The sequence below is a fragment of the Stereum hirsutum genome (genome assembly GCF_000264905.1).
Source record: "Stereum hirsutum FP-91666 SS1 unplaced genomic scaffold STEHIscaffold_15, whole genome shotgun sequence".
In the NCBI taxonomy this organism is placed as follows: Eukaryota; Fungi; Basidiomycota; class Agaricomycetes; order Russulales; family Stereaceae; genus Stereum; species Stereum hirsutum.
Window position 1 is genome coordinate 810,415 of NW_006763145.1, and position 26,734 is coordinate 837,148.

General features: G+C 50.7%; 7 protein-coding genes across 7 annotated transcripts; 3 read left to right on the top strand and 4 right to left on the bottom strand.

Annotated features, from left to right (window-relative positions):
• Window positions 1-362: 362 nt before the first annotated feature.
• On the bottom strand, window positions 363-1,400 carry STEHIDRAFT_102925 (uncharacterized protein). Its single transcript, XM_007308490.1, has 3 exons — window positions 1,326-1,400; window positions 1,055-1,258; window positions 363-995 (listed from the first exon to the last, which is right to left on the bottom strand). The coding sequence occupies exons 2-3, from the start codon at window positions 1,241-1,243 to the stop codon at window positions 432-434; spliced, it is 753 nt and encodes a 250-aa protein (XP_007308552.1). The 5' UTR covers window positions 1,244-1,258; window positions 1,326-1,400; the 3' UTR covers window positions 363-431.
• Window positions 1,401-1,723: 323 nt separating this feature from the next.
• STEHIDRAFT_102924 (aminophospholipid-transporting P-type ATPase) lies at window positions 1,724-7,330 on the bottom strand (the record flags this gene model as incomplete). Its single annotated transcript, XM_007308491.1, has 27 exons — window positions 1,724-1,881; window positions 1,938-2,223; window positions 2,290-2,324; window positions 2,383-2,481; window positions 2,548-2,627; window positions 2,709-3,040; window positions 3,101-3,126; window positions 3,182-3,235; window positions 3,290-3,388; window positions 3,446-3,542; window positions 3,604-3,643; window positions 3,697-3,733; window positions 3,807-3,866; window positions 3,933-4,115; window positions 4,189-4,411; window positions 4,488-4,637; window positions 4,705-4,974; window positions 5,037-5,081; window positions 5,141-5,194; window positions 5,286-5,391; window positions 5,468-5,638; window positions 5,719-5,812; window positions 5,895-5,937; window positions 6,043-6,195; window positions 6,463-6,669; window positions 6,898-6,963; window positions 7,049-7,330. 27 exons carry the CDS (start codon window positions 7,328-7,330, stop codon window positions 1,835-1,837), a joined length of 3,339 nt encoding a protein of 1,112 aa, XP_007308553.1. The 3' UTR covers window positions 1,724-1,834.
• A 2,974-nt stretch (window positions 7,331-10,304) lies between these two features.
• On the top strand, window positions 10,305-11,801 carry STEHIDRAFT_114344 (uncharacterized protein; the record flags this gene model as incomplete). The annotated part of the gene is made up of 4 exons (XM_007308492.1): window positions 10,305-10,421; window positions 10,531-10,621; window positions 10,796-11,644; window positions 11,710-11,801. The coding sequence occupies 4 exons, from the start codon at window positions 10,305-10,307 to the stop codon at window positions 11,799-11,801; spliced, it is 1,149 nt and encodes a 382-aa protein (XP_007308554.1).
• A 1,320-nt stretch (window positions 11,802-13,121) lies between these two features.
• Window positions 13,122-16,869, top strand: STEHIDRAFT_160972 (uncharacterized protein; the record flags this gene model as incomplete). Its single annotated transcript, XM_007308493.1, has 13 exons — window positions 13,122-13,206; window positions 13,255-13,448; window positions 13,896-13,976; window positions 14,060-14,158; window positions 14,261-14,424; window positions 14,770-14,857; window positions 15,469-15,744; window positions 16,163-16,173; window positions 16,227-16,293; window positions 16,360-16,475; window positions 16,542-16,715; window positions 16,769-16,788; window positions 16,856-16,869. 13 exons carry the CDS (start codon window positions 13,122-13,124, stop codon window positions 16,867-16,869), a joined length of 1,389 nt encoding a protein of 462 aa, XP_007308555.1.
• A 1,276-nt stretch (window positions 16,870-18,145) lies between these two features.
• Window positions 18,146-20,248, bottom strand: STEHIDRAFT_102930 (oxidoreductase). The gene is made up of 5 exons (XM_007308494.1): window positions 20,153-20,248; window positions 19,957-20,088; window positions 18,733-19,276; window positions 18,541-18,665; window positions 18,146-18,482 (listed from the first exon to the last, which is right to left on the bottom strand). Exons 1-5 carry the CDS (start codon window positions 20,195-20,197, stop codon window positions 18,372-18,374), a joined length of 957 nt encoding a protein of 318 aa, XP_007308556.1. The 5' UTR covers window positions 20,198-20,248; the 3' UTR covers window positions 18,146-18,371.
• Window positions 20,249-20,579: 331 nt separating this feature from the next.
• Window positions 20,580-23,026, top strand: STEHIDRAFT_124553 (uncharacterized protein; the record flags this gene model as incomplete). Its single annotated transcript, XM_007308495.1, has 16 exons — window positions 20,580-20,919; window positions 20,989-20,998; window positions 21,064-21,083; window positions 21,152-21,184; window positions 21,253-21,349; window positions 21,429-21,457; window positions 21,515-21,545; window positions 21,612-21,644; window positions 21,719-21,795; window positions 21,868-21,922; window positions 21,996-22,100; window positions 22,181-22,219; window positions 22,272-22,319; window positions 22,397-22,423; window positions 22,490-22,530; window positions 22,610-23,026. Coding segments are annotated over exons 1-16 (1,107 nt in total), but the record flags the coding sequence as incomplete, so codon positions are not given.
• Window positions 23,027-24,092: 1,066 nt separating this feature from the next.
• STEHIDRAFT_124554 (uncharacterized protein) lies at window positions 24,093-26,655 on the bottom strand. The gene is made up of 16 exons (XM_007308496.1): window positions 26,563-26,655; window positions 26,495-26,504; window positions 26,407-26,426; window positions 26,303-26,335; window positions 26,154-26,250; window positions 26,053-26,081; window positions 25,966-25,996; window positions 25,879-25,911; window positions 25,741-25,817; window positions 25,624-25,678; window positions 25,449-25,553; window positions 25,328-25,366; window positions 25,205-25,252; window positions 25,119-25,145; window positions 24,994-25,033; window positions 24,093-24,935 (listed from the first exon to the last, which is right to left on the bottom strand). Exons 1-15 carry the CDS (start codon window positions 26,605-26,607, stop codon window positions 25,029-25,031), a joined length of 654 nt encoding a protein of 217 aa, XP_007308558.1. The 5' UTR covers window positions 26,608-26,655; the 3' UTR covers window positions 24,093-24,935; window positions 24,994-25,028.
• Window positions 26,656-26,734: the final 79 nt, after the last annotated feature.

Genomic DNA, 26,734 nt, shown 5'->3' on the forward strand with positions numbered 1-26,734 from the left:
AATATTGTCTGTGTTTCATGCCTGCCGACTCCACGAAGGTTGACGTTTTGTGGGGGATACAATGAGCTTCGATCTTGCTGGTCCAGAAGAATACGGCACCAAGGCATTGCGAAGAGGGGAACAAACAGTGGACGAAGACAAAGAGTGAGCCGTAACGGGATGTTCAGATGCCTCGCCATGCAAGGATGGACAACGCTGATGAAGGGAAGACGACCGGCCGTTGTCGGAGCTTCATTTGGCCATGCGAAACCATCAAGGCTATTTTTGGACTACTTATAACGAACGTGGCGAGTTCTTTGAAGACAACAGTTTGGGCAAGGTGTCGGACAGACATATCTTACGGTTTATTGCAGAATGGTCGGGCAACGAGGACGATCCACAATATTGGGTCCCCAACTTGGCTTGATCGTCTGGGAGTGCGATTCTAGTATCTAATACTTGTACAAAGGACTCTGCAAAAAGACCGTCTTATGCCTCTCCACGTTCATCGCAAAAGCCATGACCGGTTCCCTCGCAATAACAACCAACCCAGTCAACACCGGCAGCACACCCAGCAAAGCCACAGTCCTGTGTGTCTTTCTACTCCAGCCCTTCCACTGCTTCTTCATCCCCGTCATCAGATTCCTGAGCATCAAATGCGCACCTTCGGAAGCATGCAGGGCTACAGCCAGCGTGAGACCGACGTAACCTACCCAGTTCCTCACTGGCCATTCTCGCAACGCGGTCTTCACGAATTCGTAGTCTAATTCAGAGGGCGAGAGGGCGTTGATAGGTGGCGCAGGAGAAGATGGAGCAAGACGGTGGAGGAAGTAGTGCACGGGGAGGTAGAAGGTCATGATGGCGTAGCCGGTCATAGAAAGAATGCTCGTCTTTGAACGAACAGGCCGGGGAGAAATGATGCGCTTGAGTGTGGCGCTGACTGCGTGGGCGCAGATGGGGAGGATGACAAGATAGCGCTCTCCGAATGAGGTTTGGTAATACTCCCGACCCAGGAGCTACATACGATGATAAATATTAGCTCTCCATCTAGAACTTCACGGAATTATTTGCTCACCATTACTTGAGACGAGAGGGACGAGCCGCCGAGATTCGCTACCATGGGCGCTGCAAGGTGGATCATCAAGAAGGTCGAGATGAACGGAGCTGAGCCTTGCGCAATGGGTGTCAAGTACGACACCAATGTGCTACGAAATGAAGTTGGCTTTGGTTCTGGACGATAGTCCTTAGCATTGGAATCAGCCATGATTATGGATTAAGGCTGGACATTCGAGGTCATGGAGGTTAGAGAACGCTTTGTGCAAGTTGAACGAAGGAGACTATCGCACCTCTACTGCCCAGATTTGACTAAATATCCTGCAGGACCTCAGCTTGGCTTGACAGCGACGTGTAGAGGACTGTGGTGGGGGGAAACAACGAGGTAGACATTATTGAACGCTGATGACAGCTCTAAGTACGCGTTCGCGGCCGGAGGCTGGATTGTTAAGGTTGATGACCACCTCACAGCCACCGCATGTCCAATTCCGTGTGTTCTGATTGGTGGCCACGCAATGGAGACATGTGTGGCCCTCACATCTCAGAGCCTTTCAACAAATGCACATTGCATGGCTCAGTCTGATGTGTATAAAAATGGTTTCGATAATCGAGACGCGCAACAAAGAGCGGAAGATTCAACAGGAAAGCCGCAGATAATCTCTATAATTCGTGAATTCGTGGTATTTTTACAGGACTGGCAAATCAGCTGTATTCGTGTATGTCATGGTAGTCGAAAAGAATTGGAGAGGATGATAGAAATAAACATAACCCCGTCGTCCATTTATCGTTATCGTGAGAATCATCATGCACGTCCACCAGACCTCATACTCATCGTGCGCATCGTCGGGACTGATCAATCAAATAAATCAGCATTTTAGCAGAAACGAAAAAATAACAGAACGTACACATCATCAAGCCTTTAATATCCTTCACCTTCGCCTGCTCCACGCTCTTCCTCATCAACAATACCCTGATACTTGCCCAAACCAACAACAAACACCCAAAAGCGACGGGAATTAACCAATACAGTGGGGAGAGGTGGAACGAGCCGCCGAATACGACATGTAGAGGAGGAGTGTAGATGATGAACATCCCGAGACAGGCACCGCCGATGATTCCGAAGAAGTTGTATTTGTTGCCGATGATGGAGCGACCGAAAGGGAACGAGAAGCGCGCTTTGACGGCGAAGACCTGTGATAGGACATATAGGGTGAGTTTAGTCAGGTTAACGAGACGTGATGGAGCTGGGGAACGTACGTTGAAGCATTGCATGATGAAGATGGAAAGGTAAACTGTGTACCGATATCCGTTGAGAAGATGATCAGGACGTAGCACACGAGGAGAACGTACCAATGCCCTGAGCTTCACCGAAAGCTTGGACTTGTTGCCATGCAGCGAGGCTTTCTCCCTTGTAATTGATAAAGTCGGGACTGCCTTTCAAGAAATACGCTGTTGTTTCGCACAATAAAAATCAGCGGTGCTCATGCACAAGAACGTGGAACGAGAAAAACATACTTCCACTAGACTGTTGAGCCCTGCGCAGATCGCTAGGCGAGAAACCGTTCTTGAAGAACACAACGAAATATGCAACCAAGCTAGAGCGCCACAACGTCATGCGGCCAATCAGCGACCGCCATCGTCACAATAAACCGATGGAGAACGGAATGACAACTTACGACCCCAGCGTCTCAATCATCCCCGCCTCCAAATACGCATAGCTCAACAACTTCCCATCCACCAACTCCTCCTCATCCGTCTGTTCCAGCCTATCCTCCCACCACATCCTCGTAAACGGCGCCTTTACACCATTCGTATACACCTTATCCCACATGCGCCTCGCGAAGCTAGGCTGGATGGGTTCCAGTGTTTCGGAATCACGGGCGAGGGTCTTGGAGCGTCGGAGGGCGCGACGTTTGAGTGAGGTGATGGAGCGGTCAGTTACGGGTTTGCGAGGACTTAGGCGCATAAGTCCGTCGACGGTTTCGGGTTTGTCCCATGCGAAGGAGAGCTGCGATCGAGAATGATTAACTATTGGTCACTAATAGAAAGAAAAGTGATGGACACGTACAGCAACGAAAAGTTCGAATCCCAGATCTAGTAGAAGCAAGTGAGCGAAGGGCCACAATGAACTTATATGGACTCAGCGCACCGATAACAAGGATCAAGATGGCCGACAACGGCAATGGGATAGGTACGACGACATCTGCAGAGGTGCTCGATTAACGGAATTAATATCAACATGAGCTCTAGCACTTACAAAGTAGCTGGGGAATAACTTCCGGAGTGCTGTGCGATATTGTGTACTGGATAGACCTCTTGAGGTTGACGAAGATCTGCCGGCCTTCCTGTACACCCTCTGCATCGTAGTTCTGATTAACGACGGTGCGTAGATGCAGGAGGAAAGTATACTCACTGACGGTAGACGCAAAGTTGTCATCGAGCAGGATCATGTTCGCAGCTTCCTTGGAAACATCAGAACCGGAGATATTCATAGCGATACCGAGGTCCGCCTATGAGAAAGCCCGATGTGGTGAGGCTCAGTTGCTACCGAGACAATAAGGTGGCGCGTACCCTCTTGAGAGCAGGTGAGTCGTTGACACCATCGCCAGTACTACAAAGACATAAGCTCAAGCATCAGAGTGTAGGGGCGAAAATTAAACTCACACTCCAACAATGTGGCCCAGAGCCTGTGCTCGTTTCACTGGAGTTCACAAACCAGGATGAGTATGATGATCTCGCAGTTGTATCGACGCTAAATAAGCATTGGGACCTACCGATCTCTAGCTTGTGCTTCGGCGATGTCCTCGCAAATACGATCTCTTGCTTGCTGAAGACTACGCGATACCACCCATATCGGTGTCAATGGCGTACCCTGAACCTTCAAGGCGGGTCGGACGTACTAAGATCCCACTGCCAACCCTCCAAAGTGTCAATCTGATCTCCATGAACGACGACAGCTGTAACCTCGTCATCGTATATCTGTTCGATGGGTCGGCCCGTTTTCATGCTGAGGGTCTCCTTCGTGTCTCCAAGGATGAGGTTGATTTTCCTAGCAATAGCTTCGGCTGTCTTAGGGTGGTCGCCTGGCCCCGTAATACCACGTTAATTTCAAACTCCATGACGAAGCAGGAAAGTCTATCAAGGAAGAATACGTACCGGTGACCATCATGACCTTGATACCGGCCAACCTCAACGTCCCGATAGCTTCTCTGACGCCGTGTTTCGGTGGGTCCTCGAGCGACACGAGACCTACGAAACAGTAGTCCTCGCTAGGGTAGTTCAGGTCATTCTTGGAGAACTGGTAGTTGAGAGGGTATTTGTCGCCTGGGAGGAGATATTGTGCGCAGCCAATGACACGATGTCCACGAGAAGCCATGTACTGTCCACCCAATAGCATGGTATGAGTTGCGGGACATAAATAAGGCAATGTTATGCGAGAGAGAAGGAGGACCAACATTATATGCGTTCTCGTAGTTGTTCCGGAACTCATCATCTACGGGCAGCACCTGGTCATCTTTGATGTATGTCGTGCACTTGGCTAAAACACGCTCAGGAGCGCCCTTGATGTACGACGTCAAAACTCCATTACTGTGCTCCTTGTTCACCTGTACCCACACATCCGTCAGCATTCTTCCCTCAGCACAGTCTAGACCAGCACCCCGAAGGACTCACCAACGTCAAAGCCCACTTATTCGTCGAATTGAACGGCACCTCGAACATCTTCGGGTACATCTTGATGTATGCATCATAGTCCTCCACATATCTGCCCGCAAACCTAGACAATCCAGTCTCGGTAGCATCGCCCATAATCTCACGCTGGGCGAATGGGATGTCTGTTTTGTCGAATTTGATGCGCGAGTTCAGGGTAGCGATGGAGAGCATCTCGTTCATTCCTGGTGCATCGATGTTGAAGGATTCGGTTTCTTGTTCATCGTTATTTGACTATATGGATTAGATACGTTCTAAGATGATGGTCATGAAATCATGGTAGACGTATAGATTACCTGGAAAGCAGAGTACATCTTGTCGCCATTCCAGAGGTTCGTGACCTTCACGAGAGAATTCAGTCACCGTGAAATCCTAGAAAGGACCGAGGAGGGTGGCTTACTGTCATCTGGTTTCTTGTCAGCGTTCCAGTCTTGTCAGTGGCCAAGAGCGTGAGCTGTGTGGCCCAGTTGTCAGCATTGAGTGCCTTCAAGAGGTGTATCATAGCACATACGGATCCTGCAGATCGACTGTTAGGACGACGACACAGCACAAATCAGAAAGGGATGCTCGAACGGACCTAAAGTCTCCACTCCTTGCAGATCCTTGACCAGTACATTGTTCGCGGCCATACGCTTCGCGGCAATGGATAAGCTGGGTCCCGATCAACCCAGCATCAGTATATAGCTCGTATCAGACCTTGGCGGTCGGGAGAACAATAAAGGCTCACAGCAGAGTGACGACCGATGGCAGACCCTCCGGGACGAAGGCGACCAAGATGGATACGGCAAAGGTGACAGTGGCGGCCCCATTGCCTTTGTATGAAGTGGTGATACCAACGATGAAGAAGACAATGGCGAAAAATATGGCGATGGTCGAGACGAACGCCACGAAGCGCGAACTGCAGCAGGACAATCGCGTCAGCAAACTAGATTATAAACTCTCGCGAATGGGGGTATGAATGAAGACGTGGAGACGTACATTTCGACAGCAAGTGGGCTTTTGTTGCCGGACTCTCCACCCGTCAAAGCCGCAATCTGACCAATAAGTGTACGGTCTCCAGTCCTGACGACCACTGCATGGACACACGTGTACACAGAGAGGACTCGGATCAGCGACCATTCGGAAGCCCAAGTAGGTTGAACGACGAAACGAACCTCCCCATCCTTCGCCATTCACCACCAACGTCGAGTTGAACGCCTGCCACACGGTAAATGAAAACCATGCCACACGATCAGCATCAGATAACCTCCCGTATCACAAAACAAAGCAAAGGAGAAAGAACAAAGAAAGGCAACGACGTACCAAGTTCTCAGCCTCGACGGGTCTATGCTTCGATCCGCCGATGACGGGCAGCCGCTCCTGGGGTTCCGACTCCCCCGTAAGGCTGCTGTTGTCGACTTTGAGATCTGAGGCCGCGAATAGGACTAGGTCCGCCGGGGTCTTGTCACCGGTGCGCTATCGTGGTGCAGTATGGTCCGTGCGTATATATAGAAATACATGCAGGAGACCAAGAATACGATGGATCATCGGTTGTGCAAGAGCAAGAACCAAAGTTAGTGCGATGTTTCTCCAGAGGAAGCATCGAAACGCAGGCTCCAGAGGCGGTGGAAAGGAAAGGCTAATCAGGGTGGAAGGAAGACTTGTGGAAGAATGAGGATGGAAGGAGTGGTGGACGGAAAGAAGCATCTCAACCGGAGTTTCGAAGTTTCAAACTGGACGTACGACAAGGACAATGTCTCCCTTGACGAGGTCTTGCGCAGGGATGGACGTGAGCGTTCCATCGCGAACGACCCTGCACGAAGGCGGAATCATGGCGAGGAAGGACGCAAGGATAGCTTCCGATTTCTGTAGCTGGTAGAACTCTATGAAGGCGTTGAGGAAAGCGACAGCGATAAGTATTCCACCGAGGTACGTGTTGGCGAAGTTATCCTGTTGAACAGCGAGATAGAGAGTCAGCCTTGTTGGACAGCAGCGTCGTCAGGGATTTATAAAAAAGGAAAGCTTTCCTTGAAGTCGACACCAAGCAAGACTACAGGCATCAAGCAGAAGACATATGCAGGCGTCAATCACCCATCCACAAGGAAACAATGGAAAACACGAACTATACTCGAGGATACCGGCGATGATCTAGAAGACCTTGTCGTAAGATTCCGGAACACCAGGGAAAACGCGTTGAAAGCTTACCAGGATAATGTTGAACAAATTCCTCAAGCAGTCGAAGTACTAAAAGCAATCAAAAACAAAAGAACCCACAACATCAGGGACAATTCCCCAAAATGTCACACGAAAAACGAGAACAAAACCTCACCTTCTGCAACGCCGTCTTCTTCTTCGGAGGCGTCAATGCATTAGGACCATCCCTCTTCAGCCTCTCTCCCGCCTCCACAACCGTCAACCCCACACTCGCCGCCGGATCCTTAACCTCAAAGCTCGTTCCCAACACCTCCGCAACCTCCATAATCGGCAGCCCATGCTCCGTAATATCAACATTACCGAGCTTCCCATCGTCCTTTTCCTTCCCGCCCTCCTTCTTCGCTTGGTCGAGGTGGTCGTACCCCGCCGCAGCGAGCTCCTTGTCCTCTTGCGTCATGACGCGCGGACCGAGCTCGACACCGCGCGGACGACCATCCTTGCGGTCGCGGTCACGATGCTCTGTGTCGATTGTGTCGTCGATTTCTGGGCCAAAGGCGACGGCGCGGTTCGTTAGGTCATGGTGTGGAGAGATCGGCTCATCGAACTCGGTTGTCTTTTCCGGGTCTGTAGAAACAGGAGAGGGCTCCATGGCACACGAGCGCTTGGTTATACTCTAGAGCGATAGGATCAAGAACAAACCAAGGCAAGGGCGATACTCCACAGAGAGGGCAGGGATAATGGGCAGTGGGCGGTGGGCAGTGGGTGGTGAGAGGTAACAGAGAGGCCAGGTGAATTGAGGGATAATAGCCTGTGGGAGGCGCAGCGGGGCAGGGAGGACAGAAGAATGGCCTGTCCGCCCTCTCGAGCTCAGACGTCCACTGGTATAAATCCCTCATCCCTTCTCCCAGGTCGTTATGAGATAGCCGCCGCCAAAAGCAGAACGGACCCCAGGAGCGGGGCGCCAGAGGAGTATTTCAAGTAGTCCATGCTGGCATTCCTGAGCCTTTAGTCTGACGGACCTTTTCCAGCCAGACGCAGGAAGAAGGGAATATTGACGCGATGCCTCGAAGAAACCCTCCTCGCCCGAGTACGCCTAGCTATCAAGAAGGAAACTTCAAGAGCCTACTGCGTGCGTTGGATGATTGGGTCCAGCAGCGTGTAGGACCAGGAATAGCTATCCCGCTCGGGTCGCGGGTAGGAGTGTGAGCTCACCGCCGGTATCGTTCGCGCAACGTTTTACCCAGCTCGAAGGCGAACAAACGGCCAAAAGCCCGCAATCACCACAATGTAGTCAGGGCGAGGGTCACGTGACTGTTCGACTCGATACCTTCCCCAATTTCCCCACCCTTGTCGTCCTGCTTTTGAGCGATCTTCCTGGAGATGGGTGGGGGAAGTGCCAAACGGCGTTAACTCCCGGGGTAACACTGGCAGATTGAGAAGAAAAAAGTGACGAGAGGAGGCAGTGGGACGCACGTTGTGTTTGTGTTGATATGAATGTTGGCCATGAAAGAGCGGATACGAGAAAGATCCCGCAAGAGGCGCTAATGCAAGCGCTAGCTTACACTTTAAAATCAGAAAAATTATGGAAGGCGATATGGAGCCGCTTCGATAAACCATGAAGACTTTTTTTACCCCCAGGATTGATGACCATTCATGAAGGGCCGTCGTGTGGCGTGGTCGCCTCACGGCGAAAATCCCTCTGCTCGAAAGATAGATGCATCGTGGTGCACGATGGCGCGAGTGGGAGCCTCTAATATCGTCGGATAACGACAGGTGCGTATGGTGACCTAGAAGAGCTGATTTACGGTGAGGTTCGCTAGAGCAGGGTAAGAGTCTCTAAATACGGAGAGGCGTAACGCACCTCTCAAACCCACTCAAGCAAAAGGGTTGAGAGAAGCCTAGAGAATGGAGTGACGGCGGCGAACTTCGGAATCTTCGAATCAGAACCGTTGCACCGATCTGCGGTGAGACTGCATCAGAGTAGAGACTACTATAATTATAGATGCAAGATAACAGAAGCAGTCGCCACCCACTGTCTTCAACATTCATCAGCAGGAGACCGCCATCGTTCTCTCTGTGAGTATGCTATATATGTTTCTGGAAGAAAATAACGACATTCAACTTAGATTACGGCCCAGTTGGGCTCAGAACGCTATGTACAAGGCCAGCTGTACTTGGACACCACAAAGGATAAGCAGTTTCGTGATATGCATCTGAAAGTAAGCCGTCATATGACTTGGCCCTTGGTCTGCATGAAATGGAATGCACTAAATGCAAATTATTCGCCAGAGCAAGTCTCGGAAAGTACAAGACCCTGGGGGAAGTAACCTGAAGTAACGCATCCTCGGCCACCCAAAAGCGATGGCACCGAAGCCAAGGCTATCGTCTTGGGACCCAATTTCAAGGCTACCAAGAAAACGACCCAGACAATACAGGCTCGCAATGGCGGGATCATTTCTAGAAACGCTGGAGGTACGGACCAGGAAGGGGGCCCCGGGTCATTGCCAAGAACGTGCGGATTCAGTACCAGGGCCTTGGGGCAAGACCGACCATAAAATGCAGCGTAGAGACGCGTGGCCCGACCAGAGGTGCTCTGGATGTACATGGATTCCATGTAAGGTCCGCTGTATTCAGCAGTGTGCTTCGATGAAGCGAAGAGGAGAGTTGCAGCGAGGGCCACTTCTACAAAAGATATGCATACAAACACATTTTGGCATCCCTACTGCGGCCGGTGAATTTCACGCACATTTGGCCAAATGGTCGTCTTTGTTGAAACAAGTGTACGCGAGCGAAATAAGGGGATGGCCACCATCAACGCGATCTCCTATGATTTGCCATCGCCACACCAGCAGAAATCATGAATAAGTGGGCCAAGATCATGGATATGACTCCGGAGCAAATAGCCGATGTCAAGAAAAGATATATCCTGTAAGAACCTGCATTTTCGAGTAGTCGATGTCAGTGTAGAGGCAAGGGTAAGGGCAAAGATGGGGGTTGCGGACAAGTTCAAGTTGTGGTTGTGGGTCCGTCGCCACCCGCTTTGCCACGAAATCATGACCAAAACTGTGGTCTTGGCGCTCGCATTCCCTCTCATCCTGGTCCCGAAATAGTGCAAAACCACACCATAAATCCACCTCGTGCTCACTATGTCACCGTCGCCACACCCCCGTGGGGTTCTCCACACTCCTTCTCGGGCCATTCTCTTCCGTCGTTGTCATCGTCGTGCTCGTCGTCGTGGCCGTTGCCAGCGTCGAGCAGTTTATGTTTTCTTGTCCTTTCCATCTTTATCATTGACGACGAACGTACGAATTATTATCATTTCTGCATACTTCAGGAGCCACACGACCATCACCCCACCGGAACAGGACAAGACACAAGACACGTCTGCTCCAAGAACCAAGCCAAAGCCAGACATATAGCCAGCGGTAGTAATGGCCCCACCAAGACTAGTCTTCCCCATCACACCCATCACAGGAGTTGTCCGACATGACGAAGAGGAGAATATTGTTCCCCGCCACCCCGATGCGCAGTCCGTGCCGAACGTGGAGGTAAGTCCCGATCTATTTATTCCTCAGACTACAACCTGTAGTCCCGGTTCATGGTGTCGTAATGTTCAGTTTTCTGATTTTAATGGTCGGTTGTGATGGACGTGAATAGGACGAGCTTATTCTCATACGATCGGGACCAGAATCAGTACCTACTTTGTCAAGACGAGACGATGTACCACGAATTAATGGCTCAGAAGGAGGTACGTCCGTCACGTTCATATAACACACTACAATATCTCTACAATCCTAATCTCCAAACGCTGACCCTGCATCTCTTACTTCACACTCCTCCCGACTCCTAATCATCCACCAACCGGTATTCACATATACAGCCTTCATCGCCGTCGTCATAATCCTCTCCCTCATCTTCATAGCATCCACAACCGCAATCTTCATTCTCCTCCGTAACCACGACCCAACACCCGCCGAACGTGCTTCCCGGCGTCGCGCCCACCCCTCCATCCGTCGCCCCGGCGTGCCCCACTCCCTCCCCATCGGTCTTTCCCACGACCGAACCCTCACCAACACCGGCGAAGACTACACCTACACCGAGAGACAGGAGCAAGGTTATGGGCACACGAGGGACGCGGAGGGAAGTTTCGGAGGATCGTTCACCGAGAAGTTAGGGAATATGTTCAGGAGTGTGGGGTTGAGCGGGAGGAGGAACGGGAGTGGATGGGGCAGGGTGAACGCGGATCAGGATTGGGATAGTGGGGACGAAGATATGGATATGCTCCAGCGACAACAGCAGGATAGCAATCACTTGCACCCGCAGTATCAGTATAATCCACAATCGAAACCTCAGCGCCCGTACCTCGACCGACAGAAGAGCGACCAAGTCGAGATCAACGTCTCCAAGTTCGCGCAGCACCCAGAGTTCATCGACGATGACCGGACGACGCAGCACCATCATGTCGGACGGTCGGCTTCGCATGTCACGCCCACGGAAGCGTACGGTACCCGCAACTTGGACTTAGACTCGCTACCATCGACGCGGGCGAGTACACCTGGGCTCGCTGGGGGTACGCCAGGGCTCGCTGGAAGTACACCGGTTCTCGCTGGAATAACGCCAGGGCACCCAAGATACGCAGGCAGAGACGACAGAGAAAGAGAAAGAGACAGCACATATCTCACATCACCCTCCGTCTACTCAACATGGTCCTATCGCGATCCATTCGATGCCTCGTCGCATCCCGCGCCTGGACCGAGCATCGAGGGCCACAGTATTTCTACGCATTCGTTGCATCATGATTCGCCGGTGGATATGTACGCTTCACCCACCTCGCAGGGATATGGAGCATCGCCGACTGGGAGTCGTGGTGTCGGGAGCGGAGATTCTGGGCAGGGACAGGCGGGACAGGGCGGGACTTCGAAGCATGATAGGCATCGGAGCGATGATTCAAGGTTCTCGGAGACGACGTTTGCGGGTGGGAGCAAGTTCAATGAACATATCGAGTTCGACTGAGGCTTGGAGGTTCTTTGTCGGACGGTGGGCTGGTTAGTTGAGAACCAGAAGGTCTGCGGTGTGCTGGTGTGGTGTGTGGGTGGGTGGGTGGGTAGTGACGATGCTTTGACGATGCTTTAACGACCTCTCGTGTTACGAGTTTGTGCTTTGTATCCTATGTATGGACTGTTTTAACATTCCTGTTCTCCTGTTCTCTTGTTCCCATATCAGGCTCAACGTTCTCAGATTTCTTGTATATTCCGTCCTGGTCGACCGTTTCTCTTCTTTATTGCCTTTTCGTGTTGAGTCCGCCACCTTGTTCTTCGTACGTATTGTACCGTGCTGTATTTCTGCCCCGGCTCCTTCGTGCTGTTGTTTTACTACGAACCCTTTTCGAGTTCGAATTTGTTTCGAAATGTTCAAAATGTATATATCCTTTAAGAACATTCCCCAATCAGTTGCAGCCCGAACCTAATAGGTGTAAATTCCCGCTACTTTAGTAGTGGGTTCTTAGGTTGTACTTGATTTTGCCTCCGTTTTGCAGTAAACTGATGTTTCGTTATTTCAGCGCATCCGCTCTGATTTCCGCGCGGATGCTCTTGCGCCGTTCAAATCTCCACGTGTCCTTCCAACTCCGCACATCCTCTGCCTCAGTCCCGACTCTTTCCCGTCCTCTCATTCGCCGGCAGCTGGTGTCTGGAGAAAACATCCCCCCAATGGCTGGTATCGAGACTAGGTGTTGTCGGGAGCAGTGCAAAGAACGGATTCGACGAGCCTGCTGCCCACCTAACCTTGGGGATAATTTTACAGTGGTGCTGGTGCTGTTACTGAAAACGATTGGTTCAATGTGAGTACCGGCGTTCCCACCAAGCGCCATGTCCATTGCAAATTGGCGGACTTTGAAAGCTGCCGGGCAAGCCGCATCCCATTTCGACGCGGGCCACAGTAAGACTCACCGATTTGGCTGGGTGGCACCTATGTACGAGACCTTGCGCGTCTAGGGCAAGGTACATCCCACCAGTAAATCCTATAAATTCTAGTATATTATTTGACATACATTCACTTCGTTTGGTCGCAACAGAATCTTTTCAATCTCCTCGAGTGATTTGATATGAGCGTGTGGCTCATTGTGTAGCTCGTTCGCGTTGAAATTAGAAAGTTCTGTCGCGACCAAATTAAAGAGAAGTATTTTAGATGAATTTAGGTATAGCTATGTTGAGTGTCACTATGCACACTGCTGCCTTTGTTGTGTTGCAATGTTCGTGAGTGACAGCCTGCAGCCACTCGGCTACGGGAGTAAGCGAGACGCGGCACAGCGGAGTTTGAACCAGCACGCAATGGGTGAGTGCCGGTACTCATTCAATGCTGATCCTATTACGTCTCCATTAGTCTCGAAATCCAGACTCAAAGATCGAGGAAGACAATCGTTCCTCTTCACTATAGAGAACTTTGTGAGGGGTGTCGGAATCGCGGGATCAGTTGGGGTAATAAGCCGCAGAGAAGAGAGTGGAGAGCACCGGGCGTTGATGCGTGAAGAGGAGGATGAGGCGTGGAACTCAGTACATCGTTTTTGGATGGTCAGCGTAGGTGTATCTCCGTTTCCAGTGGAGTTTGACACTTTGATTCACCGGTGTGGTTTATAGGACAACTTTGTGTCCGGATTTAACGCCGTGAAAGGGAACAAAAAGATAGCACAGCGCTCGGAGTCGTTCCGGTGTCTGCCGGTGCCGCCGCGGCTCTGCAAACACGAGGCCGGTACGTGGTTCGAAAATGAAATTCTTGTGCCACAGTCAAAGTACGCTCAGCTTTCGCTTCGTCACGATTCCTACTGCTTGTTCCCCCTCTGTCCGCTTTTGCCATAATATTACTGTTCAAAATGCGCACAAAGTGATGTAAATTTTATGCGAAACGGACCGTTTGTTCGCGAGGTAATCCTGCTTTTGTTCTCTCGACCACGCGCCACAGCTCTTTGTGGGTCCCAACATTTGCTTCCTAATCCGGACAAAGTCCCTATTTGGACACAAATGTAGTTCCATGACTCGCATGCGATACCATCAGATAACGCTCTTGTTTGTGCCATCTGGGCACAGTTTCTAGCCTCTTGGGCCTCGGTATGTTTCGCCGTCCAATGGTGCCAGTGCCTCTTGCCGGGAGGAGTTTGAATCGTTTCCCTGGATATATAAGACCCACTTAGGGCTCGCTTAGCTCTCCCATCTTCTCTCTTCTCTACCACCACCATCTCCTCCCTTCCCTCCCTTCCCTCCCTTCCCTCCCTCCCGGACCCGGACCCAAGGTGAGTCTCTCCCACCTTTCTCTTGTCTGTGCTCACATCCTCTCCTTCTTATACTGCCACCCACTTAACGTTTAGCATGCTCACTCGTCTCGGTTCACATAGGCCGCCCAATCGAAGTCCGGTGTCAAGACTCAACATCAAGTATCAAGACCTCAAGCCGGGACCGTGTCGGATTGGGATCGCTCGCGACGCGATCGACAGGCCATGGGTGTCACGGGGATGTGTGCAGAGTCGCGCTGCGGCCTCAAGAACCTCGAGGGATCTACGTATTTACGGCATCTCGGACACAATACCCTATTTACCCCTCATTAAAGGACATGCCGGCCAGTGTCGTGCATTGTCCTGGGGATGGTCCAATTTTTCTATATGTTTGACCCCTTCGGGGGTGTCGCTCTCTCCTTTACATATCTCCTGGTATGGTGTCGGCCTCTTCGTGGCCTAGGGAATTAGTACCTCTTCGGAGGGAAGCTAACAGACACCCCGCTCGTTGGGGTTCTCTCCCCCAGCTCGGCACGAGCGTCGTGTCCCGCCTTTATGGCCTTCGTGCGTCATGTTCCTCTGTGATTTGACGACGGTTATGGCTGTATGCTGACGTTAACATTACTTTGTAGAAATAACCCTAATGTGGGCAAGGCGGAGAGAGAGAGCCTTTGGACAAGAGTCTTCGACAGACTCCCTTTTTTCGTTGGTCTGGCTATGGTACGCCCCTCTCAGACCGCTCCGACCGCTATATTAGTACCTTCGTATAGGAGCGGACCACTAGTGTGCGGGTCGTCATTGCTGCTGGTACTGGAAGTGTGTGTGTGACGCCAATAATGGACCTTTATCTTTTCTTTCTTCGGGGACGTTGGGGGAGTTTTCGTCCTTTGAGTACATTCTACCAAGGCTAGGCCTCCCTTTTTCTCCTGGTACGGCGTCGGCCTCTTCGTAGCTCAAAAGACCAGTACCTCTCCTGAGGGAAGCTAACAGACGCTTACTGATAGGTGAGTGTGCTCTCGCTTTGGTTTCACATACTTCTTCCGAGTCTGACCCGTCTTGTGCAGTTCATCTCAGGTGTATCCGTGTGAGTATGCTCAAGGCGACCGAAGTCCTGATTATACACACTCTGGCACGACGATGGGTTTTGTCGACGACTCCAATCAAGCACGACATCAACACCTGGCCGCAGGATCTGTGGTGTCTTGGGCTGGGTCTCCGGGTCTGTTGTTTCTTTGGGTCTGCTGTCTCTCTTCGTTTGCCGTCTCTCTGCATCTGCTGGGTCTCGTGGGCTTGTATTTTAGCTTGCTGGGATTCGTCGGCTTCGTCGCTAGGCTATTGTGCTAGGGCTGGTCTTGCTAGAGCTGAGTGACATCGACATCGACCTCACGACCGAGCCCAAGCGCGATATCAGCATCGCCCACGACCGGGCTCAAGCACGACTTCGACATCGCCCACGACCGGGCTCAAGCACGACACCAACGTCGCTCACGACCGAGCTCAAGCACGACATCGACATCGACCTCACGAGCGAGATCAAGCACGACAGCGACACCGAGCTCCAAAGAGCTTCAAGAACGGTCCCCTGGGATAGCGTCGACCTTGTCGTGGTCCGGGGGCTCTAGTACCTCGGAGTCCGATCCTCCGAGGGAAGCCAACAGACGCTACTAACAGGTAAGTGGGTTACCAGCCCTTCGATCCTCATCTACTTTCTGACGCATCTCGTGCAGTTTTATTTTTCTACAGGTCCGTTAGAGTGGTCATTATTTTCACTCTCGCTTTCCTCTTCTCGCTCTCGCTTTCCTCTTCTCGCTCTCGCTTTTCTCTTTTCGCTCTCGCTTTCCTCTCTTCGCTCTCGCTTTCCCCTTTACGCTCTCGCTTTCCCCTTTACGCTCTCGCTTTCATCTCCATTTCTCTATGCTTGTCTCAAGTCTTTAGCTTGAATCCCTCCTCTGGTGGAGCGTCGACCTTGCCGTGGTCCAGGGGCTTTAGTACCCCAGAGTCCGATCCTCTGACGGAAACTAACAGACGCTCGCAAGGTACGTTTCCTACTTCATACTATAATGCTGATTTCCTTTAGATTATCTCACAGGTGTGTGATTTTACGGACGGTATTCGACCCGAAACTGACAGACGCCACGCGAAACGTATTCAAATATGTGAGGCTCTTACTCTTTCACTCGAGTATCATGACTGCGCTGACTTCTTCCTCAGTTTTCCTACAGCTGTGGGATTGTGAGAATGTGAGCGCATGGCGACGGTCTGCCTTCAACAACAGCGACATCGACACCGAGGTCAACGTTCGACGTAATAAATGCTCACAAGGGAGAGATACGGAATTGTGAGTATCTTCTCTTTCTATGCACACGTAGTAACTGTGCTGACTTCTTCCTCGGTTTTACTACAGCTGTGTGACTGTGAGAGATCGGCCTCCACCTGCCTTCAACAGCAGCGCCCTCGACATGATCTCGACACCGAGCTCCAACGAGCTTCAAGACCGGTCCCCTTGGCAGAGCGTTGACCTTGTCGCGGTCAGGGGGCTTAGTACCTCTTCGGAGGGAAGCCAACAGACGCTCACAAGGTGCGTCACTTTCCTTCTACTGTGACGCTGATTTATTTTAGATTCTCTTACAGGCGTGCGGCGGTGGTCCGGGGTGAGTCCCTCTCGCTTTCGTTCGTCTAGATAATTTACTGATGTTTTGTGTTTAGTTTTATTCATAGGTGAGTCAGTGTGAGTGTGAGTCAAGGTAGGTTCTTTTGTCGAGGTAGGTCTCTTTCCAAGTGTGAGTAAAGGTAGGTCCGTTTCACAGCGGCGCTCTGCTTGCGAAAGCAGCATCGTCCTTCCCCTTGGAAGAGCGTCGACCTTGTCGTGGTCAGGGGGCTCAGTACCTCCTCGGAGGGAAGCTAACAGACGCTCGGAAGGTAGGTCTCTCCTCGTTCTATGTCGCTGATTTATTTTGGTTTTCCTCTTAGCAGTGGCGTTCGACACGAAACTCAAGATTTCCACGAGGAATATGTATTGATCAGTGAGTATTCCATTTCGATGCGCGCATACTCATGACCACGCTGACCTCTTCCTCAGTTTTGCTGCAGCTGTGTGACTGTGTGAATGTGAGAGAACGGCGTCGACCTGCCTTCAACAGCAGCGCCCTCAACACAACCTCGACACCGGGCCCCAAGAGCTTCAAGACCGGTCCCCTGGTAGAGCGTCGACCTTGTCGTGGTCCAGGGGCTCTAGTACCTCTCGGAGGGAAGCCAACAGACGCTCGTGTGGTAGGTATGCTAACCAGTGAGTTCATCCGTTCGATGTCTCGTCGCATCCTGCGCCTGGACCGAGCATCGAGGGCCATAGTATCTCTACGCATTCGTTGCATCATGATTCGCCGGTGTATATGTACGCTTCCCCTATTTCGCAAGGATATGGAGCATCGCCGACTGGGAGTCGTGGTGTCGGAAGTGGAGATTCTGGGCAGGGACAGGGCGGAACTTCGAAGCACGACAGATATCGGAGCGATGATTCGCGGTTCTCGGAGAAGACGTTTGCGGGTAGGAGTAAGTTCAATGAACACATCGAGTTTGACTGAGGCTGTTCTTTGTCGGACGGTGGGCTCGTCAGTTGAGAAACAGAAAGGTTGTTATGTGCTGGTGTGGGTGGGTGCGTGGGTAGTGACGGTGCTTTGACGATGCTTTAACGACCTCTCGTGTTACGAGTTTGTGCTTTGTATCCTAGTATGGACTCAACGCTCTCAAATTTTCTTGTATATTTCGTCCTGGTCGACCATTTCTCTTCTTTATTGCCTTTTCGTGTTGAGGTCCACCACCTTGTTTTTCGTACGTATTGTATCGTGCTGTATTTCTGCCCCGGCTCCTTCGTGCTGTTGTTTTACTACGAACCCTTTCGAGTTGGTTTCTGTTTCGAAAATGTACATACAAGACTCTTTTGACGTTCGTGCTCATGTTTTTCTTCGGATGCAAGTTGCATGCTTAAATCGAAGATGGCGATAGCGTGATGGCTTTAAGACCGGTCGTTCCGATTCCAATGACGAGAGCATGGTAGGAAGGCATCACAAATAATCGAGCTCAGCACTCGCATCTCGGAGAACAGCTCATAACAGTCCAGAATATAGGTGAGGATTCACACAACGAGAAAATAGGGTATATTGATCAACTTTCCACACCTCAGCATCCTTACCGACCACGCAAGGGAAGACGAAGAAGACGACAGCGCGCGACATCCTCAACTCTTCTGGAACTGTACGAACCCACCATCCTCGAGATGCTTGAGATGCTCATCTCGGTGCGCACGTACTTGCTTCTCCATACCCGAGGCCCAGATGGGGACGGCGATCTGTACATATACATTCAAATGAGGTAGGGTGAGGGAGACGGTAGTGGAAAGAACGCACGTAGGCGACAAAGTCGTAGAGACCGTCGAGGATCCAGTTGTTTCGCGGTGCGGCCTGGCGGGACGATGCCCGGAAGAGGTCGGTGATGAAGTTTCCAGTGATCTGGAAATTGCCCTTCTGTACACCTATTCAACAAACCGTAAGGCATATCAGTCATCGACAGGGCGGACGGTATGAATCAAACAACACTACCCTTGAACAAAATATCCGCTGCTTGCTCCGCCGTCAACCCATCGTCTCCTTCCTCAATCTTCAACGTCAACTTCGGCTTCAACTTATTCTCCTCCTCATATCCCTTCGTAAACATTGTCGGCGGGAAGAAAATATGGACATCTATCCCGTACAACAAAAACTCCTGCCTCAACATATCCGCCAGGCCCCTCAACGCATGTTTACCCGGTGCGTACGACGAGTATCCGGGGATAGTCATGAGTCCGAGTGTAGAGGAGACGAAGGTGATGTGCCCGGTGCGGTTTTGGGAAACCATGAGTTTTGTCACGGCATGCGCGGTGTAGGTTTGGACCCAGTAGGATTGGTCCATCCCAGAGGAAAGATCGGAAGGGGTGTATTCAAGGAAGTAGCGCGGGTTAGAAGTGCCGGCGCAGAGGAAGACAGCGTCGGGGGCGAGGCCGGAGTGTTTGGCGACGACGTCTTCAAGTGCGGTGCTGGCTTCGCTGGGGTCAAGGAGGGAGTGGGAGAAAGATTGAAAGATCTGGTCTGGAGAGACGCGGCAACCCTGGTACAAAATGATGCAAAGATTAGGATCAGCAAAAACGCTTCAAAGTATTCGGATAACACCACAAGACTGCATTGATTCTTTTAGGCAACAACGTCTATCTTCCCGACAAATCTCAGGACATATTTCGAGGATGCTTAGCAAAATCTGCGCGGCGCCACACGTCAGGGGTAGTCCTAACGCCACAACGAATCGTGGCTCAATGTCAGAGCCCATCGACGAATATGAAACAGTCGACTCAAGTAACATGAAGGAATTATTTCGTGTAGGGTATGGTCTCCACCTCACGTCTGAGAACATGTATCAGCCCACACGACCTAGAATGGAGGTGAAATTATGATATTTCGACAGCCCTCAGGCCCAAGCGAATATTAGCACTGACGAGCGCCGTTCAGATATTCAGCCGCTTGGCCGAAAATAGAATATAGGATTCTGGAATTCTGTAGCTGGCGACCCACCATGAAAGGCTGGGCCGAAAACATCCCTGTGAGGCAGAGGCTGTAACGTGTTTGCCAGGCCAGAGCCACAAAGACAATACAAGACACAGAGAGGCAAAAATTCCTATACATGAGTTAAAATTTCGACTGTTGCAAGAGTACTGCCATCGTAGGCGAAGCTCCCCACGGACATAGGCCGGCTTACTGTTGCTGTGAAGTATATCAAACAAAAATTACACCCACCTCAATCTCGGTCAGAGCAGAAGCTAGGTTCTTTTCATTCCGAGCAACAATGGAGACATGTGCGCCTTTAGAGGCCACAATTTTTGAGAGAGCAAGACCCAAGCCTGAGCTCCCCCCAGTGATGTACACATGCTGTTTGCAGCGAGCCAACGTCAGTGTCTAAGCTCGACTTGTTCAGAATCATGAAACCACTCACCTTTCCTTTCGGATCCCATTGTTTTGAATTCCAAAACATTGCCATACTGGCCTGTTAGTTCAAGATGGTCGAGGGGGTATGGGTGGGGAAGGAGAGCGCGACCGACACGACATGATGCCTGTTCTAATGTTGATACTTCGGCCGTGCGGCGTGACAGAGGTTCTTGCGCCTGTCACACTCGCAAGGCCAAAATACATTTTAGGCTATTTTAGGCCAGATATCCGTGACACTTTAGCTCCGAAAGATGCGGCATCTTCCGTTGAACAACTCCGTCATTCCAAAGCAGGCAAGGTCAACCCTGAAACGCACTTCCATCTACAGCATCAGGCAGACATGCCCTTCTACCGCCTAATTACGAGTTGCTATCTGCCTCGTTTCCTCTTCTTCTCGCTTGGACTGGCTGAGAACGGCTCAAACTGTGTTAGAGCGGCACGACACGGCGCTCGAAGAAGTGATGCTGCGAAAGTTGTTCCTCATCGATGAGCCTGCAGGCGAGATAGAACGGGACCTGCTGATGTGTGTCACCAATAAGTCTGGGTGCCGTGACGAGTTGGCTCCCCAGACCTGCGAGGCCGTGATGATGGTCAAGGCATTTGCCTACTCTTAGACGCTCATGAATTAACATAGGCTAGAAGGGGGTACTGGGGGATGGTGGACGGAATATTGCAAGCGTCTGTCCTTTCTTGCCTTCGTTCATCCACCTCCCTTGGGTCGCGCTGGACATGAGCGATCTCGCAACGCAGGTGTTCCAGTTGCAAGCTGTCAAGGTGAGTCGCCAGCGTATTGGAATTCTCCCATACAGTACGGTCTAAAACCTAAATGTGATATCGTCGCAGTATGTGCAGGGTAAGTGATAATTCAGCGAGGCAAGATCTCGACATGTGGACTAACAGAAACGTCTGCATGTGCAGTGGCGGCGATGACCCTCCTCGTGAGACCTTTCTTACTTCCATCGATGCTCCCGATGTTGTGCTCCGCCTTACATATCCGTATCTGAAGATTCACGATGCTGTTATATGCGTTGAGTCCGAGGTATCTGACTTTTACTCTTTATCTCACAAGCAGAATCTCTAAACATGCTTGTCGTGTTTTTCTTGAAGGTCCGCCTTATCTGGTCCACGCCGTGGTCGGTACCCAAAGTACTATACCTCATCAGTCGATATTCGCCTTTTGTTGATACTATACTCGACATATATGGTCTGTATTTTCAGTCATAATATATGACATAGAACTATTGATGAACGGATTGGTCGAACTGTAATATAATATGGAACAGATTATCTCGCTCCCCATCCCTCGCCACGGGTATGTTGTCATACTACCCTCCCGAGTATCGTATGTACTCACCTTCATATGCCCTAGGTCTGCTACATCACTTACAGTACATCAAGTGGTAAGCGCTCTTGGACCTATTGTTATTATTTCACATCTCATCTGAAGACTTCTCTCCTCGAGATAGTTCTCACAGCAGTTGGCGTCGCGATATCGGAACGTAGGTATCCTCACATACCCCTGTGTCTCCTCCTGATTCCTACTACCTACTGAGATCCGAATCGTCATGTCCAGTCATTCTCTTCGTGCGAACATGGGCCCTATATGATCGTAACATGAAACTTCTTTACGCCTTTTCAGCACTCTGGATCGTGAGTCGACCTTCTGCTCCATATTTTGAGTTCATTACTTATTTTATCCCTTTGTGCTCGCGTTGTTGTCAGGCTGGGTTTGCTGTAGTATGTTGGGCGGTAGGAACCTTCGTGAAATCTATCGTCTGTACGTGCTTTCCCTTAAGTTTTCCTCGGTAATCATGATCTCATGCCTTGGTTGGTGTCGGTGTGAATCTCAGTCGATCATCGTGCTCCACCACTGGACCGCCTTTCGGGATGCTATATGGCCGTCGTGGATCCTACAGTATTTCTATGTTTTGTGACGTTGTTTGTCGTGGAATTAAGTACGTCCCGTCCCTCTGCTCATATCCCGGCACTCTCGTGTGGGAAGGTGGAGGTCTTCATCATTAATGGTGATTCTTAGTACTGGTATCGTTAACGGTGTGGAAGGGTGTTAAGCTTTGTAAGTTACTTTTGTCTCTTCCCAAGGTTCTTGCGCTAAACTCAATCAACAGTGCGGCAGAGCCATTTAAGTCCACTCATGAAGAGTTTCTATCGGGAGAGTGCGTACAAAACTCGGTCTACCATCATCACATATTCGTGTGAACGAAGTACTAATCGCTCCAATTCGCATGATTAGGCATATTCTTCTACCTCGCTATATTTCGTGCGCTCGTCTTTCAACTCTTATATTCTCTCTATGGATCTGATCCCGAAACCACATACCCTCCAGCTCTGACCCTCGGAAACGTCATAATCTTCCTCGCCGCTCCCGTAAGCCCTTTACCCCCTTCCTCAAACCGGCCTGCAGCCATATATCAAATCGTCTGACTATCACTACGTATGTACACAGTCCGACCTTCTCGACCTCCTCGACACCCTGATGCGCGTAATGCACTCCATCCTCTGCTGCCGCATCCTCCTGCACCTTCGTTCCGCAGGCCACACCCATCGTCGACAGCTCGCCTGGCGGCGATCCGGATCATCAAACAATAATGAGCATCCTTTCAGTCCTTCCAGTTCCGGCTCCGATTCACGCTCAGGGGTGATATCACAAGATATGGTCTATGCATCTAATTTGGCGGGAGATGAGGATGGCGGCCATAGTGGGCAGCGTGGAACAGTGAAGAAGGTACCTGTACGTTGGGATAGGAATCAGTCTGATAGAGCGGGGGCGCAGAACACGGGGATATTTGGGATCCTTCGTGGGCTTGGGCATGCGAGGATGGATTCGGGAGGAAGTCAAGCGGGTATGTTGGCCGGTGCTGAAATGGGTCATGTCTGCACTCGTTATTTTTGAGTGAGGTCTGAGTATTATACATGTATGTGGTGCATGAACGAGCATGATGAAAAGGCCGTGAATAAGTTAGGTACAGTCAATTACCCCGTGGTGGGCCAGTACCCCGTAATGGGTCACCTACTGTTTACGGTGAGGGCTGGCATCGAAAGGCCAAGAATGCTATGATATCATGCTCCAAAGCTTCGAATGGGAGCACAACTCCACCATATGAGGTGTCGAGCGCCCGCATTTGGAAGGTGACCCATTACGGGGTACTGGCCCACCACGGGGTAATTGACTGTAGTAAAAGTAGATAGATTGTGAGCACGTAGTAATCGTACAGTCCCTCGAGTATATCCTGGTATAGGAAGCAAAACGCGTAAGAAACTCAAAGAAAAGAAACAAATATCATCTCATCCTTCGCATCTCATAAACTTCGTGTCCCTCTCCTGTCTCTGGACCAAACATCCCGCCTGCACCAACAGTCCGACTCTCCAGATCCCTAGATTGATCGTACCCGTACAGTTCCTCCGCTCTCCATTCCTCGTGTTCGTTCCTCGCTGCTATATCGTGATCCTGACCATGTCCGTCTTCGTAGCCATACTCGTCACCGTTACCACTGGGCCGAATGTCCAACACGCGCTCCTCGTCCTCATTGTGGTGATGACCTCGTGTCACCTCGTTCGGACAGTGCGGGAACACGCCCAATTCCCCATAGTTTCTTCCCATTCAAGCTCTAATAAATCATGTTTTTTTTTTTGTTAAATCGCCCCTAGATCATTTTCGAAGTCGTCTGGCTACAATCATAGCAGTGGGACATCGAATGGGGAGGGGGCATTTCCGACACTTTGGCGGGCGCGGCCAGTGTTCGAACGACAGTTGCCGGACAACACCTTCTGAAAAATCTACAACAAAATTGGACATGTAGGTAAGTTAGAGTAGAGGGCACCCCGTGTGCCGTGTTTCATAGCAAGAGAACTTAATCAATCACAACACTAACAGCTGGGCCGAAATGCCTCGGCCCTCAAGAGGCATAATGGTGCCTAAATAAAAGCAATGATGAAGACAAAAGGTTAAACCTACAAACAAATTATGCCAGAAATACCAAGAAATACATCCCAAATATTCATCAGTAGAAGACACGCAGCACACTACATTGGACCATTCAAAGAACCCACATTCACCCTATCCTTTTCATCTCATAAACCTCTTGCTCCTCTACTAGTAGTCCCCTTTCCAAATCCCGCGATCTGAGAGATTTTGTCCTATGACGATATAACTCCGCTCTCCGATCCTCCTCTACGACTCCGTGATCATAGGGGTCATCAACGCCATTGCGAGCTTGATAGTAGTTATCGGATCTGATATCAAGGACCTGCTCCGAGTCCTCTCTCTCTTGGCTCTCCTCAGCTTGGTGTGCAGCCAGCATACTGACCCGACTACCTCCCGACCCCACCTTCGTGTGACACGCAGCAAACACACCACTCTTGGACCCAAACATTCTCTTCACACTCCGAGTAGCCTTCGGTCTGTCTGACTTTATTTTCTCTTTCTCCCATCTCACAGACGCCGTCTTTCGATCCGTACCCCTCTTAACTCCATCGCCGCCACCATCGCTGCTCTCTCTACCCTCCCCACCCACACCCTGGCCGCCCTCGTCCATACTATTCAAAGTCTCTCCCGCCACAAGTCGTTTGAAAGCGATATCGCGGGATACTTCCCCCGAGCGTGATGATTGCTGTTGAGAAGGATTGGACGAGGAGGAACCTGACCCTGCGTGACGCCAGGCGATGTTTCGACGATGTTCGTGGCCAGCGGAACGGAGGTGGAGGAGGATACGGCAGCAGAGGATGGAGTGCATGACGCGCATGAGGGTATCAAGCAGGTCAAGCAGATCTGACTGCACACATAAACGTGAACATGAGGTGAAGATAAAAATGTAAAATGAGGGGTCTTACTGGAGCGGTGGAAAAGATTATAACGTTGCCGACGGTTAGGGCTGGAAGAAAGAAGTGAGGAGTTAGGGAGCTCGAGGTCAGGCGATTATCGTGGAGGAGTGATTAGTGCAAATTAGTGAGCTCACGAAAAAGAGCGAGATAGAAAAGAATGCCTGACATTGGAGAGATTCAGTCGGTATCCGATTCAGTTGATGATAGAAAATATACGCACTCTCTCGATAGAAGGACCTCATGAGCGGGCTCAGATGACTTTGTCGCACTACTCCTCGTTTCAGCAACCGTGACTCTTTGCGATCTAGTTCCACAAGTGATAATACAAAACAGTTTAACTCACGGAGCTTGACGCCCTTCCATACCGTCAATGACACCAAGACTGTAAACATCGTCAGCACGAGAACTGGCATCTTCACGCGAACTAGGTCCTCAGACTTGATGAAGTCACGGGGAAGCCGTACCCAATTCGACTATCAGCAGTGTAACAAAGCATAGAAACACCGTAGGATCTACGACGGCCATGAAACATCCCGCAACACGATCCAACGGCGCTGCACGATAGCCAACTAAGAGTTGGTATGATTTACCATGTAAGCACCACCAATCGAAAAAGAAATTATATCGACGAGCACCTACAGACGATAGATTTGACGAATGTCGCTACTGCCCAGCATACAACGGTGAATCCAGCCTATATAGAAAAACGCAGGTGAGCCATCTGACACTGATCGCGAGCACGAGAAGGCGACTTACAATCCAGAGTGCGGAGAAAGCGTACAGAAGCTTTGAGTTGCGGTCCCAGAGTGCCCAAGTTCGCACAAAAAGGATGACTTTGTAGATGAAGTATGAGCCTTGTTCTGATGGCAGGAGATTGCTGATGAGGCTGCCTACTTTCGGAAATGGCGACACCGACTGCTGTAAGAACTATCGAAACGAAATCAGATGATATAACATGTAAAAAGATAAATTCCGACATACCGCTGCCTACACTGTATGTGATATAGCAGACCTGATCCACGTAGAGATGAGCATATTATACAGCTGCGATGCAAGGTTATCTCGTACGTGTGGCGAAGGATGGGGAGCAAGGTAATCTGTCCCACGTCACAATACCGATGAGACGTCTCAATTATGTGCACAGCAGATACAGCACTTGTGGCACATACCATAGATGTCAATCAGGGTATCGAGGAAAGGCGAGTAACGACTGACGAGGTATAATACTTTGGGCACCGACCATGGCGTTGACCAGATCAGGCGGACCTTGAACAGACATCAAGATCGCCAGGAAGAGTTGAAGAGTATGATGAATTACCTCGGAATCAACGCAGATAATAGCATCGTGGACCTGCAAATATCAACACGTAAGTCAGGGTACAATATCGAGAATAACGATGTCGAGGCCAGATGGGAACATACCAGAAGGGTCAACGACGCCACTGCGGCCGTGACACATTCAAACTTCTTGTCAGCACAGATGGTGACTTCTCTTACAAGGATTGCTTACCCTGAACATACTATAGCGGCCACGCTTTCGGTCTTCCACTACGCATGGACTAGAAATGGGCAGCTCACCTTGACCGCCTGAAGTTGGAATGCCTGCGTCGAAACGTCTCCCATGGCCACAGCGCTGTGAAGATGGTGGGGGAGTGAAGGGAAGACAAATCAGACCAACTCTCTTTCATGGCAGCGTCTACTGGGAAGATGGCTTCAAGATCCTCCATCACGCGCACGGCCGGTGCGGGCA